The 15,216-nt window shown below is 42.3% G+C and overlaps 1 protein-coding gene across 1 annotated transcript in view; it reads right to left on the minus strand.

The window, feature by feature from the left end:
- Positions 1-309, minus strand: part of ATRN (attractin) — a 191,025-nt gene extending 190,716 nt beyond the window's left edge. Inside the window, exon 1 of the mRNA XM_010836630.1 lies at positions 54-309. Coding sequence (XP_010834932.1) covers positions 54-309 — 256 coding nt within the window. The remainder of the gene's footprint in view (positions 1-53) is intronic.
- Between the last annotated feature and the right edge of the window lie 14,907 nt (positions 310-15,216).

Below are 15,216 nucleotides of genomic sequence, written 5' to 3' on the forward strand. Positions count from 1 at the left end.
GCGCGGGAGGCGGGGCCAGGGCGTGCGTGCGTGCGTGGGCGGAGCGCGCGGACTAGCGTCATCTGGAACGCGCTTCCCTGAAGGCGGCTCTGTAACGCGACGTGTAGGGCTTAGGGAGTTCTCCCTGCCTCCCTCGACCTTGGTGTCCAGGAGCTCTCGCGGTGTAGTTCTATTCATTCGCTTCGCACGGCCGCGCCTGGGTAGCAGTTCTGAAGCACCCTGTTCCCGTTGGTTGCCCGAAGCCAGTCGCTTCTTAAGCCAAGCCGGCCGAGTTGAGCGCTGCTGTCCAGGGACCCTGGCTCCAATCATCACTCTACCCCAAGTTTCGCTGCGGGGCAGAAGGGACCTAGGAGTCTGAGTCGTGATGTGGTACTAGCTGCGGTACTGAAGGAGTGCTGCGAGCCTCTGCTTTGACCTTTGTAATACAGTGTTAACGAAGCAACAACGTGTGTTAAGAACCTATGGTCAGTGAATGCCTAGAACTGAAGACACACAGCAAGGCTTTCCTTGATACAGCCTGATTCAGTAGCAAACCAGACCCCGCACCTTTAATTCGGTAGAGGAAGTTTGGGGTTACCTTGTTCCCCACTGTTTGCCCTCCAATCGAAAGGGCAGCATAAAATTAGGAACTGGAGCCTCCCCCTTTCTGCATCCCGGCCCGCTTTAAACACACAGGTCTGCTCCTAGAGCCCTTCTTGTCAGGTAGTATGTTACTTTGGTAATCCGCAACGAAACATGCCTGCTGGCAGTATAACCTTGTGTGGTCCCCAACCCTGGAATCTGGACGGACCTGTGACTGGATTTAACCAAGAAGAAAGTGGACGAAGTGATGATGGGCACATTCCAGGTCTGAGCCTTAAGAACAACGCAGCAATCCTGATTTTGAGCTCTTGATAGTCCTGAGCTGCAGCTTCTTTTCCACTGTGCCACAAAGAGAGCATTTGGAGGGAAAGTAGGAGCCCAATTAACACCAGGAACTTAGATCCCAGACACAAAAATCTGGTAAATCCATCCCAGCTGCAGGACCAAGTCAATGAAGAAAGAAGCCCTTGTTCCAGCCACCTGGGTGCTTCCACATTACCTAGAACAGAGACAAGTCTTTCCTACTTTGCCTTATCCAAAATCTTGAGAAATTATACACTGGTTTCTGTTTTAAGCCTCCAAGTTTTAGAGAAATTTGTTACTTACCAACAGATAACCAGAACATTGGCTTGTGCTGTGGCAGATACTCCCATGGCAGCTGTCTCAGAGTTTGGGCACCTTGCAGTCCCTAGGAAGCAAAGAAAGGCCCTCGCACACTTTGAAGCGTCTCTTCATAGAGCACAGAATTCTAAAATTCTAGGATGTACCTTATATATCCAGGTCCTGACCTTCCTCATTCTGCATACCCCTGAAGCCTGGTAAAAGCTGAACTGTACAACAGCCCGCTCTCCACCCACGCATCCCTCCTATTCTTACATGAAACTGGTGCTCAGCCTAGGCCCTAGCACTGGTATTCTGGTTTGTAGGTTGTGTTTTTGCTACAGTGTCCTACATGGGGATAAATATGGATGAGACAGGAAAATGGAATATGTGGCCCTATCATGGGTCAGGCTGACATGCAGCCATGCCTTGGCTTCAGGAAGCAATGTTCCTCCAGGCCAGAAATGGAACCAGCCAATTCCACCACTCCCCACAGCAAGACTGAGCCCAGGGTGAGAAGTTTCACATGACTTTCCCAACACATGAGGTTAACAGGAAATGGCTTGCATCTATACAACAGCAGTATGACTATTTTCGCTTCAAAGCTCTCAAACCTTGCTGCAACAAACATTCTTTTTCTTACTTCCTTAATTTATTCCCTCCTCTAGTTCTTTTTCCTTAGCCTTCAAACATGCTCAGATTATATTGTCCTTAAAAAACAAACAAAATATTTTCTTGTGAAGGGAAGTATTGATATTTTCTTTCTAAGGAGGAAGAAGCCATACTGTTGTCAGAGTCCGCTATACTTTATGTATGATGCATTAAAGATAGCTACAAATTCTTTTACAGTCTTTCAGTGGAAAGATGGGGACTAATCCTCCAGTCCTTGAATCTGGGATGGCCTTCGTGATTTGTTTAATCAACAGACTATGATAGAAGTGATGGGCAGAGAATTTGACTTTAGGTCATAGGAAGTTTTTCAGTTTCCTCCTAAGTAGCTCAGAGCACATACTCTTAGGAAATCCAGCTGCCTTAAAAGAAGTCTAGCTACTCTGAGACTTCAGTTCAGTTGCTCAGCCGTGTCTGATTCTTTGCAACCCCATGGACTGCAGCATGCCAGGCTTTCCTGTCCTTCAACATCTCCCTGAGTTTGTTTAAACTCATGTCCATCAAGTTGGCGATGCCATCCAACCATCCCATCCTCTGTCATCCCCTTCTCCTCCTGCCTTCAATCTTTCCCAGCATCAGGGTATTTTTCAATGAGTCAACGCTTTGCACTAGGTGGCCAAAGTATTGGAGCTTCAGCATCAGTCCTTCCGATGAATATTCAGGGTTGATTTCCTTTAAGATTGACTGGCTTGATATCCTCTCTGTCCAAGGACCTCTCAAGAGTCTTCTCCAAAACCACAGTTCAAAAGCATCAATTCTTCAGCATGCAACCTTTTTTATTGTCCAGCTCTCACATCCATACATGACTCCTGGAAAAACCATAGTCATCTATATATAATTCTGAGTGGGTTCTGGTACTATAACATCCAGTCACTCGTAATGAAAGGGATCACTGCTGCTCTGAAAATACATATGCAGGACTCCTTATGCCTTATCACCTAGATTCTGTAGCTATTCTACCTGAAATCCCATGCCACCTTTTTCTCCACTAGTCCTTATCAAAGCAGCTACCTCCATGTCCCAAAAAAGTTAATGTCAATAGTCAAGAATTCTTAGTCTATGATATGGAACTAACTGTTCTAAGTTCAGACTCTTAAATAACATAGTTCTTAACAGCTGCACAGCCAACGTTATTTGCCACTAAGATGGTGTGAAGTAGCCTCTGCTAGTTTTTTGGGCTTTTGTTTTTTTCCCTCAAGAAAAGCATTCTCTCTGTGTGGTCCTTTTGCTCTCTCTGATTTCAAGTCATCATTTTCTATATCTTTGCTTGCATTATAGCATTGTCTCCAGGTCATGGACATGAATGATTTTTTTTATAATTTTTAATTTATGCAATGTCTTAGGTCCATTTCCCCAGGAGCAGAGCCTGAAATAGAATTTGAGTGTACAATTTATTGGGAGAGTACGCAGGAGAAAGACAATGAAAGAAGCAGGGAAGGTAGCTGATCAAGGATGCAGTCTTATCTGGAACTTCAGCCTGATCGCATGGAGAGTTATGGAGCATGAATTGTACCATAGAGTTGATCCCACCCTGAGGCAAAACAGCCAGCATTTTGTACACATTTCATTTAGCAGCCTTCACTCAGCAGTAAGACGGATCCAGTAAAAGAAATTGGAAGGGGTAGCAGCAGTTTACTACGTACCATGAATATTTACTGAGCATTATATACCAAGGAGGAATGCTCCCCTGGGAAGATCAATCTGGTTAGCTGTCTGACATTCCCTAAGCATCAGAAGACCTTGCTCTGAACTGTTTGAAATATCAACATATTTTAGTATGCCAAAGGTCTTTTAGTCTACTAAACTATCTACATGAAATGAAGCAATTCCCTGATTACAGATGGCAGGATCTTACATAACTGGTTAAGTTCTATATTGCCTAAGGAAAAGACTGATCCTGAAACTTTCCAACAATCACAGCTAGGAAGGTTCTAGGAATGAAGCTCAGTTGGGTAGCAGCTCCCATATGACAGATAGATCAACCTACAAACATAAGATCCCAATAATCCTTAGCAGGGTCCAAGGGAAAGTATTTAGGGACGCTTCACCTAGGAGCACAGAGCTATGGCAGAGCTCCTAGTGGCCTCCATAAACAAGCCCCACAAATATAAAGTGGCCTTTATATCAGCTCAAGGGACAAAATCCAGTCTTGGGAAGAAATAACCAATTTAAATGCAGAGGTCTTGAAATTTCTATTAGACGAACACGCCCACTTCCTCAAATTTCTACAGTAGAGAACTAAAAAGCTTCTCCTATGTGTAGATTAAATGTTATGAAAACAGTAATAGCATTAAAAGACAATTGTCCTTGCTGAATAGTATACCCATGACGAATGACTTCAAATTAGAGCTTCCCAAAACTAAAGCCATTTCCCCTCAGGTTTAATGAGATATGATTACATAACAGCAGTGTATACATTTTAGGTGTACAGCATGATGATTTCATTTTCATACATCAAGAAATGATTATCACAATAAATTTAGTAGAACATCTATCATCTCATATAGATATAAAATTAAAGAAACAGAAAAAATAATTTTCATTATAGTCAGAATTCTTAGGATTTACCTTCTTAACAATTGTCATATATAACACACAAGAGAGTTTACTATGTTAATCATGTTGCATATTACATTTGTAGCACTTATTTATCTTATATGTGGAAGTCTGTACCTTTTGAATGCCTTCAATCCAATTCCACCCTCCTCCAACAACCTCCTCCTCTGATAACCACAAATTTGATCTCTTTTATGATAAGTTTATTTGTTTTTGAAGTATAATTGGCCTGAAACACTGTATTAGTTCCTAGTGTACAACATAGTGATTGGTATTTCTATAGCTTCCAAAAAGACTACCATGATAAGTCTCAGTACCATCTATCGCCATAATGGTATTATATTATTATTGACTGCTTTCCCCACACTGTACATTCCATTGTTGTTGTTCAGTCACTTCGCTACCCATGGACTGCAGCAGACCAGGCTTCCCTGTCCTTCACTATCTCCCAGAGTTTGCCCAGACTCATGTTCATTGAGTTGATGATGCCATCCAACCATGTCATCCTCTGTCACCTCTTCTCCTTTTGCCCTCAATCTTTCCCAGCATCAGGGTCTTTTCCAGTGAGTCAGCTCTTCACATCAGGTGGCCAAAATACTGGAGCTTCAGCTTAAGGATCAGTCCCTCCAATGAATATTCAGGACTGATTTCCTTTAGGACTGACTGGTTTGATCTCTTTGCAGTCCAAGGGACTCTCAAAGAGTCTTCTCCAACACCACAGTTCAAAAGCATCAGTTCTTCAACACTCAGCCTTCTTTATGGTCCAACTTTTATATCCATACATGACTACTGGAAAAATCATAGCTTTGACTATTTGGAACTTTGTCAGCAAAGTGATATCTCTGCTTTTTAATATGCTGTCTAGGTTGGTCATAGCTTTTCTTCCAAGGAGCAAGCGTCTTTTAATTTCATGGCTACAGTCACCATCTACAGTGATTTTAGAGCCCAAGAAAATCTCTCACTGTTTCCATTGTTTTCCCATCTATTTGCCATGAAGTGATGCAACAGATGCCATGATCTTAGTTTTTTTGAATGTTGAGTTTTAAGCCAGCTTTTTCACTCTTCTCTTTTAATCAAGAGGCTCTTTAGTTCCTCTTCGCTTTCTTCCATAATGGTGGTGTCATCTGCATATCTGAGGTTACTGATATTTCTCCTGGCAATCTTGATTCCAGCTTGTGCTTCATCCAGCCCAGCGTTTTGCATTATGTACTCTGCATAGAAATTAAATAAGCAAGATGACAGTATACAGCCTTGACGTACTCCTTTCCCAATTTTTAACCAGTCCATTGTTCCATGTCTGGTTCTAACTGTTGCTTCTTAACCTGCATACAGATTTCTCAGGAGGCAAGTAAGGTGGTCTGGTATTCCCATCTCTTGAAGAATTTTCCACAGTTTGTCATGATCCACACAGTCAAAGGCTTTAGCGTAGTCAATGAAGCAGAAGTAGTTGTGTTTCTGAAATTCTCTTGCTTTTTCTGTGATCCAGGGAATGTTGACAATTTGACCTCTTGTTCCTCTGCCTTTCCTAAATCCAGCTTGTACATCTGTAAGTTCTTGGTTCATGTACTGTTGGAGCCTAGCTTGAAGGGTTTTGAGCATTGTCTTGCTAGCATGTGAAATAAGCACAATTGGATGGTAGTTTGAACCTTCTTTGGCATTGCCCTTCTTTGGGATTGGAATGAAAACTGACCTTTTCCAGTCCTGTGGCCACTGCTGAGTTTTTCAAATTTGTTGATATATTGAGTGCAGAACTTTAACAGCATCATCTTTTAGGATTTTAAATAGCTCAACTGGAATTCCTACTAGCTTCGTTCATAGTAGTGCTTCCTAATGCCCAGTTGACTTCACACTCGGGATGTCTGGCTCTAAATGAGTGACCAGACCATCATGGTTATCTCGGTCATTAAGATCATTTTTGTGCAGTTCTTCTGTATATTCTTGCCACTTCTTAATTTCTTCTGTTTCTGTTTGGTCCTTAGTATTTCTGTCCTTTATTGTTCCCATCTTTGCATGAACTGTTCCCTTGGTATCTCTAATTTTCTTGAAGAGATGTCTAGTCTTTCCTGTTCTATTGTTTTCCTCTATTTCTTTGCATATTCATACCTGTGACATTTATTTTGTAACTGCAAGATTTTCCTTCTTAATCTCCCTCACCTATTCTTCTCCTCCTCCCACCCCACTCCTGAAGCTACCTATTCTTCTCCTCCTCCCACCCCACTCCTGAAGCTACCCTTCTCAGAATTATAGGTAACAACCTGTATTAGTTTTCTGTGAGTCCTATAACAAATCATCAAAAACTTGGTAGCAAAAACAACAGGAATTTATTCCCTCACATTTCTAGGTTTCAGCAGGGCTGCATTCCCTCTGGAGACTTTAGGGGAGAATCCTTCCTTGACTGTTCTAGCTTCTAGTGGCTATTGGCATTCCTTGTCTTCCTTGGCTTGCGGCCAGATCACTCCAATTTTTGTCATCACGTTGTCTTCTCCTCTGGGTTCTCTTCTGTGTGTATCTCTTATAAGTACCATTGTTATTAGACCTAGGGCCCACCTAGGTAATCCAGAATGATCTCGTTATCTCAAAATCCTCAATTAATTTCATCTACAAAGACCCTTTTCCAAATACACTAACATTCATGGGTTCTTGGGCAAGAATGTGGACAAATCTTATGGGGCACCACTGTTCAGCCCTATACATGAAATCAACTCATTCAAATTATTCATTTATGCAGCTAGTATTTATTGAGTGACTGCTATGAACTAAAGGTTGATCTAGGCTCTGGAGAGGCAGCAGTGAAAAAACATATAAAAGAAAATCCTCACATCCATTAGAATGGCTACTATCAAATAAACAAACAAAATACAGAAAATAACAAATGACAAGAATATGGAGAAATTGGAACCTTTGTGTACCATTAACGTGAATGTAAAATGGTACAGCTGTTACGGTGAATGGTTTGGCAGTTTCTGGGAACATTAAAAATAGAATTACCATACGGGCCAGCAATATCATTTGTGGGTGTGTATGTATATATATGTATATATACATGCAAAATAGTTGAAAGCAGGATCTTGAAGAGATATTTGTACACTCATGTTCACTGCAACATTATTTTTGTACAATAGCCGAAAAGGTAGAAGCAATCCAGGCATCCATCAGTGGATGAGTGGATAAATAAAATGTGGTAAATAAGTACAGTGGAATAATATTCAGCCTTGAAGAGGAAAGAAATTCTGACATATGCTACAACATGGATGAATCTTGAAGACATTATGTTAAATGAAATAAGTCAGCCACAATCATGTATGATTCCTCTAACGTAAGGTAACTGTGGGGAGGAGAAAGTGGGCCCTGGTTATTTAACAGATATAGAGTTTGAGTTTTGCAAGATGAAAAAGTTCTGGACAACAATATGAACCAATTAACACTACTGAACTGTATACTTAGAAATGTGAAGAGGAACTTGCCTGGTGTCCAGTGGTTAAGAATCTACTTTCCAGTGCAGTGGACACAGGTTCAATCCCTGCTCAGGAACTAAAATCCCATGTTTTGGAGCAACTAAGCCCACACACTGCAATTACTGAGCTGGCACACCTCAACTAGAAAGAAACCTGTGTGCTGCAACTGAGACCTGATACAGCCAAAAATAAATAAATAAATGTAGTTTTAAAAACCAGTTAGGATGATAAATTTTATGATATGTGTTTTTTTAAAACCACACTTAAACAATTTTAAAATTGTGCTTAAAAATTCCCTTAGAACAGCTAATTAGGTGGCTACAGAGATAGACACATATAGATTTTTTTTTTTTTCAGGCCACACCACTTGACTTCCAGAATCTTAGTTCCCTGACCAGGGATTAAGCCCCAGCCCCAGCAGTCAAAGTGCCAAGTTCTAACCACTGGACCTCTAGAGAAGCCCCTCACCTGACTTCTTACACTATGGATTAGTTTTGCTAGTTTTTTACTTTATGTAAATATAATGCAACAATATGGACTCTTTCGTGACTGTCTTTCACTTAGCATTATGTTTATGAGTATCACCTGTACTGCTGTATATAGTAGCTCATTTTTTTTTTTTTCATTTCTCTACAATGAACAGAGTAGGAATCTCACACAGGTCTCCTGATGAACATATTTTCATGTTTCTGTTGGGTACAGAAGATGTACTGATGAATGTTTAACAACCAGCTTGCTAGGGGGAAAAAGCCTTCAGGTGTAGCATTTGTTGATTCCTACGGTGTAAACACTCCCATCATGACCTATGTCAGGCTACCAACATGATGTCACTGAAAGCGGTGCTAGGAAGCCATGCACAGAACCTGCTCCCACAAGCCAGTGGGAATCAGCTCCGGCCCTATGAATGCCTAGAACCCTACCAAGAAACAGATTCCAGAACAGAATTAGTGCAAGAGACTTATTAGGGGAAACACCTGTGAAGGATAACAAGCAAGGAAGCAAGACAAGGCAAGGAGAGGATTCAGACTGGAATAAAACGCTGACAGCTGTGAAGGAAGGGGGAAGGAAGGGTTGGTTAAGAAGAGTCTCAGACTGCAGGCAGTTGCAAGCAAGCCTTGTCTGGTCCGATGGGGAGTGCTGAAGGCAAAGGTGCTGATTGGAGTAGTCCTGAATCTCATAGTATGAGGACTCCACTAGCACCAGGGCGGTGGTGGAGCCAGAACATGGCAGCTGGGCTGCCAGTTACACGCCACACAGCAGGAGCTCCAAGCGCTGTATTTTCACGACCTTCACAGCTGACAGTATTCCCTTGTGCCACCTGCCTGGAGATGAGTGGGATGGCTTCTCAATCAGTGTCCTCTCTAGACATCCTAGTTTTCACAAGTTGGATGAACAACTCTGACTTGTTTGAAAGCTAGACTGGCCACTTAAGACTGAATAAACCCTAGGTCCCTTGGGTAACTCAGTGAAAAAAGAGAGATTCTAGAGGAAAACACCAGATTTCCTCCTAGTAAGAGCAGGTAAGTGTTCTAATTATTAATTGAAGTAATAGAAGTTGACAATATTTTATTCTTAATTGATTTGTATCTTACTGATTACATAAGGAAAGAATAGAAAAATGGACTTAGAAAAATGGTCAGAAATAGAAACTGGAAAAGAACTTATAATCCAAGTTATAGTTAGCTATTGAACTAAAAGTAATGTGGTGCTTTATAAAAAACTGTCCACAAATTCTGTGATACTCCCTTTATCTTTATAAGTTGGAGTTTAGTTCCTCTCTCTAGAATGTAGGCCAGATTTTAGTGACTCACTTCTAACAAATAGAATGTAGTAGGATGTTACCATACAAAGGATAGTCAGTACCCCTCCTCCCCTTCTCTCTCCCCACAACCCTTCTCTTTCTCTCTTCACTTGCTCTGGAAGAAGCCAGTCCTCACATCACAAGGTCACTCAAACAGCCCGTGGAGAGGCCCGGATGGTGAGGAATTGAGGCCTCACATCAAGAGCCAGCACGAACTTGCCAGATACGTGTGTGAGTCAACTTGGAAGTTGATCTTTTAGCCCCAGTCAAGGCTTCAGATGGTGGCAGCCCTGGCCAATATCTTAACTGACCTCTTGAAAAACCCTAAACCAGGATTGCCTAGTCAAGTTGCCCTCAGATTTCTGACCCACAGAACCCATGAGAATAATAAATTGTTATTGTAACCCCCAAGATCTGGGGGTAATTTATCACATGGCAAAAGAAACTAAAACAGGTAAAAAGAGTTTGGAAGCCCCCTGCATACAACCAATGCCATAACAGATAATATTAGCATTGAGACAATATGGCAAACCCATAGAAGATGTTTATTTCCTTATTTCCTGCTCTTGGAGAAGATTTCTCCTCTCCAAGCTGACTCTCATCAAAATTCACTGTCCTGGTGCCACTAGAAACACCGTCTCTGTTTCTAGAGCTTGCCCAGGGCCCTAATACAGATTACTGCCAGAGTTGTGATCAAGGACTTGGATGCCTACACAGAGATCCCCATTTCATGTTGCTGCTGAGCCACTGGCACTAGCTCCCATCATCTGAGAAGCCACTGGCAGCAATGCAGACTTCCTAACAGTGAAGTGGTTCTTGCATTCACTTGTACTGTGACTGTGGCAAGAACCCCAAGGTCGGGGAGGAGTGGCAGGTAACCCTTTATGCAAAGCTAGCTGACCAAAAGCCTGGCCTGTGACAAAAGGTGTGGCCCCGATTGTGGTGTTTACCAAGTTAAACAAGCTGAAGCCAGATCAGCGTATCAAAAATGGCTCAAGTAACAGGGAGAGTTCAGCTGTGAACACCAGCAAGTCAGAACCAAGGGCACGGATTATGGACAAGGTTCAAAGAGGACAGAGAAATGCAAGAGATCCATGGGTCACCTTTGAAGTCTGGGCCTGAGCCATGGTCTGGGCTTCCTCACCTTCAGGCCTCTTTTGAAACCATCAGGGCCCTTTCTTCCATGTACATTTCAAGGGAGTCTTAAAGTTTTTTTCATGCTAGGAAAATTCCTCACAGAGTTATCAAGGGTCAGACTTTGCTCCATGCTGGCAAGGAGCTTGAACAATTGTATGTTACTTTAGGTTCCCTCAAAAGAAAGCGCTGAGACAAGTATTCAAGGTTTCTATGGGATTACATCCCTAGGGATTACATCCCTAGGAAGCAGTTAGGGGTGTGGGGAATTCACACATGCAAGGGAAGGAAAGTCAACACAGAGTGCTAGTTTCAAGGGAAACTCTGAGAAATGGTGTAGGACACAAACTCCAAGGAGGCAAGAGGGCTTGAATATTTGAGGGTATTTATACATTGGTAGGGAGAAGGCAATGGCACCCCACTCCAGTACTCTTGCCTGGAAAGTCCCATGGACGGAGGAGCCTGGTAGGCTGCAGTCCATGGGGTCGCTAAGAGTCAGACACGACTGAGCGACTTCACTTTCACTTTCATGCATTGGAGAAGGAAATGGCAACCCACTCCAGTGTTCTTGCCTGGAGAATCCCAAGGATGGAGAAGCCTGGTAGGCTGCAGTCCATGGGGTCGCAGAGTCGGACACGACTGAAGCGACTTAGCAGCAGCAGCAGCAGCATACATTGGTAACAGTATTGCTTCTGTTTTATGTTTTGGTTTTTTGGCTGGGACGCATGTAGTATCTTAGGCCCCTGACCAGGGATAGAACCGCTGCCCGCCTACCCCCTACCCCCATTGGCAGGTGAAGTTTTAACCACTGGACCCGACGGGAAAGTCCAAAACATACACATTTTAAAATTTTTATTCTTTTCCTTTATGGTTTATCCATAAAGCTGTGCTTTTCTGTGTTTTTTTTTTAAATTGACGTATAGTTGATCTACAGTGTATTATCCCTCTTATTTTGCGCCTCCCCGCCCCCCGCCGCCCCACTCCCTGAGTTCCAGAGCCATTCCCATGTAAAGAAGGGGGATCGTTGGAGCTGGGAATGGAGACGTGATGGGTCAGGACGCCTTCCTCCCTCTTCTCTCTTTCCCGAAGCTGGACCACCATGCCCACCCTTCGGTCGTCGTCCTGCCGGTACCAGAGCTCCTCCTCCCGGAGCAGCGCGTCCTCGCCGCTGCGCAGAGCGGTAGCGGCTGGACGGAGGAGAGGAGCGGGTCTGCTTCTTCTAGTTCTTCTGTGTCTGTCGCTCTGCCCTGCGATGACGGGGACTCGAAGCGGACTTCAGAGGGGTGAGTGGAGTTGGTGAGAAATGGTTGCGTCGTCCTCAGGTTTTTCTCATTTTCATTTTCCAAACGAGCATATTGGCAACATGTGTGTGACGGTGGAAGGCAAGGAGATGCTGTGCTGGTTCAGAACAGTGACCCACACCTGCCCCCAGCTCTGCTGGGTGCCTTTCGGCTGTAGGTGTTGGAAGCGTCAAGGATAATCCATCCTGTTATAAATCCATCATCCATCTTGTCTAAACTTTTCTTGAACACGTTTGTATGTTCAGCAGGGACAGCCTCTGGTAAGGGCCCAGACATGGGAGAAAGGGAAAAGAGTTATTTGGTGTCAGAAAACTAGTATATCCTTTTTAGTTGGTGTCCTGTAATTCCTTCATTTGGGGTTATAGAAACAAGTCATTACCTGTTAGCATTTATGAGCTTATTCTGTGACAGTTATCAGAGTATATCCTGGGTTTAAAAAAAAAATTTTTTTTTAACCTTTTCAGGAAAAAAAAGTCTCGTACAAGGTCTAAGTTATCCCCTGGTAAATTTTTTTAATTGAGGTATAGTTGATGTATGATATTATATGTTTCATATATACAACATAATGATTCACCATTTTTAAAGTTTATATTTCAGTTATAGTTATAAAAATATCCCCTGGTAATTTTAATTAGTCTCTTGTAAATCATTGTGCTGTTTAGGACCAGGTTATATCTATTTTGTACATTTTAATCAGTAAGAGGTGAATTTGTTTTAACAGCTGAAATTTAACACCAGGCACATATTAATCTCCTGTTTGTGTATTAATCAAACACGACTTCCTGACCCATGCTAATTTTTCTCTACACAGCAGTGATCCCCCTGACTGCCTACGTGAATATCTTTATCTTTTTTTTTTTAATATGCATATTAGGAAAGAGTTTGGAGAATGAAATGGCAACCCACTCCAGTGTTCTTGCCTAGAGAATCCTGTGGACAGAGGAGCTTGGTGGGCTGCTGTCCATAGGGTCGCACAGAGTCAGACACAACTAAAGCGACTTAGCAGCAGCAGCATACACCAACTGCAGTCAACCATTGAGGGCTGTTAGGGGAAGGGGTGTTAATTATTGTGGTGACCAAAACAGAGTTGTAGATACTGGTTGATCAATCTTTTATTTGTTAATTGGTCACTTAGGTCTCTCCTTTTGTAGATTGTATCTTCATATCCTTTACCCATTTTTCTATTAGTTTTTCCATTTATTATTGATTTATATATTTAGACTCTAATTTTTTCTTCATTGTATGTCTGACAAATATCATTTTCCAGATTTTTGGTCAACTTCTCACTTTCTTAACAGTATCACTCAATAGTCCTTGTTTTTAGTGTAGGTTAATTTATCCATCTTTATAGTCTTTGCTTTTTAAGTCTTGTTTAAGAAATCCTTTCCTATCTTGAAGTAACAAAGATGAGAATTTACCAGGCATTTTTGCTTTTTACAAATAGTCTTTAACACACTTGGAAAGTAATTATTTGATGATGTAATATAGAGATTCAATATTTAACTTTTGTCATGTTAATATGAAGTGTCACAGAAATAACAAATGTACACAAAAATAGAATAGTACAACAAACTCAACACCCAGTCTCAACAATTATTAACTTGTTCTAGTTGATCATTGCTGTGGAGCAAATTACTCAGCAAGCTAGAAAATTAAAACAATAATAAACATTCCTTTTCTCACATAGTTTCTGTGGGTCAGGGTTTCAGGAATGACTTAACTGGGTGGTTCTGGCTCAGGCTCTGTCATGAGGCTACAATTATTGGCCAGGGCTGCAGTCATCTGAAACTTCAACTGTGGCTAAAGGATCTATTTTAAGGTGGCTCATACCTATGGCTGGTAAGGTGTTAGTAGGAAGCACCAAGTTTCTTTTGGCCTGGGCCTCTTCATAGAGCTGCTAGTGTGTCCTAATGGCATGGTGGCTGGCTTTCCACAGAATTAACAGTCTGAGAAACAGCAAGGTAGAAGTTGTAATACTTTTATGATGTAGTCTTGGAAGACACAAAAGATCACTTCTATGACATTATATTCATTAGAAATGAGTCAATAAATCCCACAGACATCCAAGGAGTGGGTGGAGGGAGGGGATTAGGTTCTACCTTTTAATTGGGGGAAAAAAAAAAAAGAAAAGTGAAGTTGCTCAGTACTGTCCAACTCTTTGCAACCCCATAGACTGTAGACTGTCGGTCTCCTCTGTCCATGGGATTCTCCAGAAAAGAATACTGGAATGGGTTGCCATTTCCTTCTCTGGAAATCTTCCTGACCCAGGGATTGAACCCAGGTCTCCTGCACTGCAGACAGACTCTTTACATTCTGAGCCACCAGGGAAGCCCAATTTTAATTGGAGGATAAGTTTTTTACAATGTTGTGTTGGTTTCTGCTGTACAACATCGCTAATCAGCTGATATACATACACACACACACACACACACACACACACACACACACACATATATATTGCAGGGCAAAGTAATGTCTCTGCTTTTTAATAGGCTGTCGAGGTTGGTCATAACTTTCCCTCCAAGGAATAAGTGTCTTTTAATTTCATGGCTCGGAGAAGGCAATGGCACCCACTCCAGTACTCTTGGCTGGAAAATCCCATGGATGGAGGAGCCTGGTAGGCTGCAGTCCATGGGGTCGCTAAGAGTCAAGACACGATTGAGCAACTTCACTTTCACTTTTCACTTTCATGCATTGGAGAAGGAAATGGCAACCCACTCCCGTGTTCTTGCCTGGAGAATCCCAGGGACAGGGGAGCCTGATTGGCTGCCATCTAGGGGGTCGCATAGAGTCGGACACGACTGAAGTGACTTAGCAGCAATTTCATGGCTCCAATCACTATCTGCAGTGATTTTGGCGCCCAAAAAAATAAAGTCTCACTGTTTCCATTGTTTCCCCATCTATTTGCCATGAAGTGATAGGACAGATGCCATGATCTTCGTTTTCTGAATGTTGAGTTTTAAGCCAGCTTTTTTACTCTCTTTCACCTTCATCAAGAAGCTCTTTAGTTCTTCTTTGCTTTCTGCCATAAGGGTGGTGTCATCTGTATATCTGAAGTTATTGATATTTCTCCTGGCAATCTTGATTCCAGCTTGTGCTTCACCCAGCTTGGCATTTC

This window comes from Bison bison, unplaced genomic scaffold, assembly GCF_000754665.1.
Source record: "Bison bison bison isolate TAMUID 2011002044 unplaced genomic scaffold, Bison_UMD1.0 scf7180017864063, whole genome shotgun sequence".
Classification (NCBI taxonomy): Eukaryota; Metazoa; Chordata; class Mammalia; order Artiodactyla; family Bovidae; genus Bison; species Bison bison.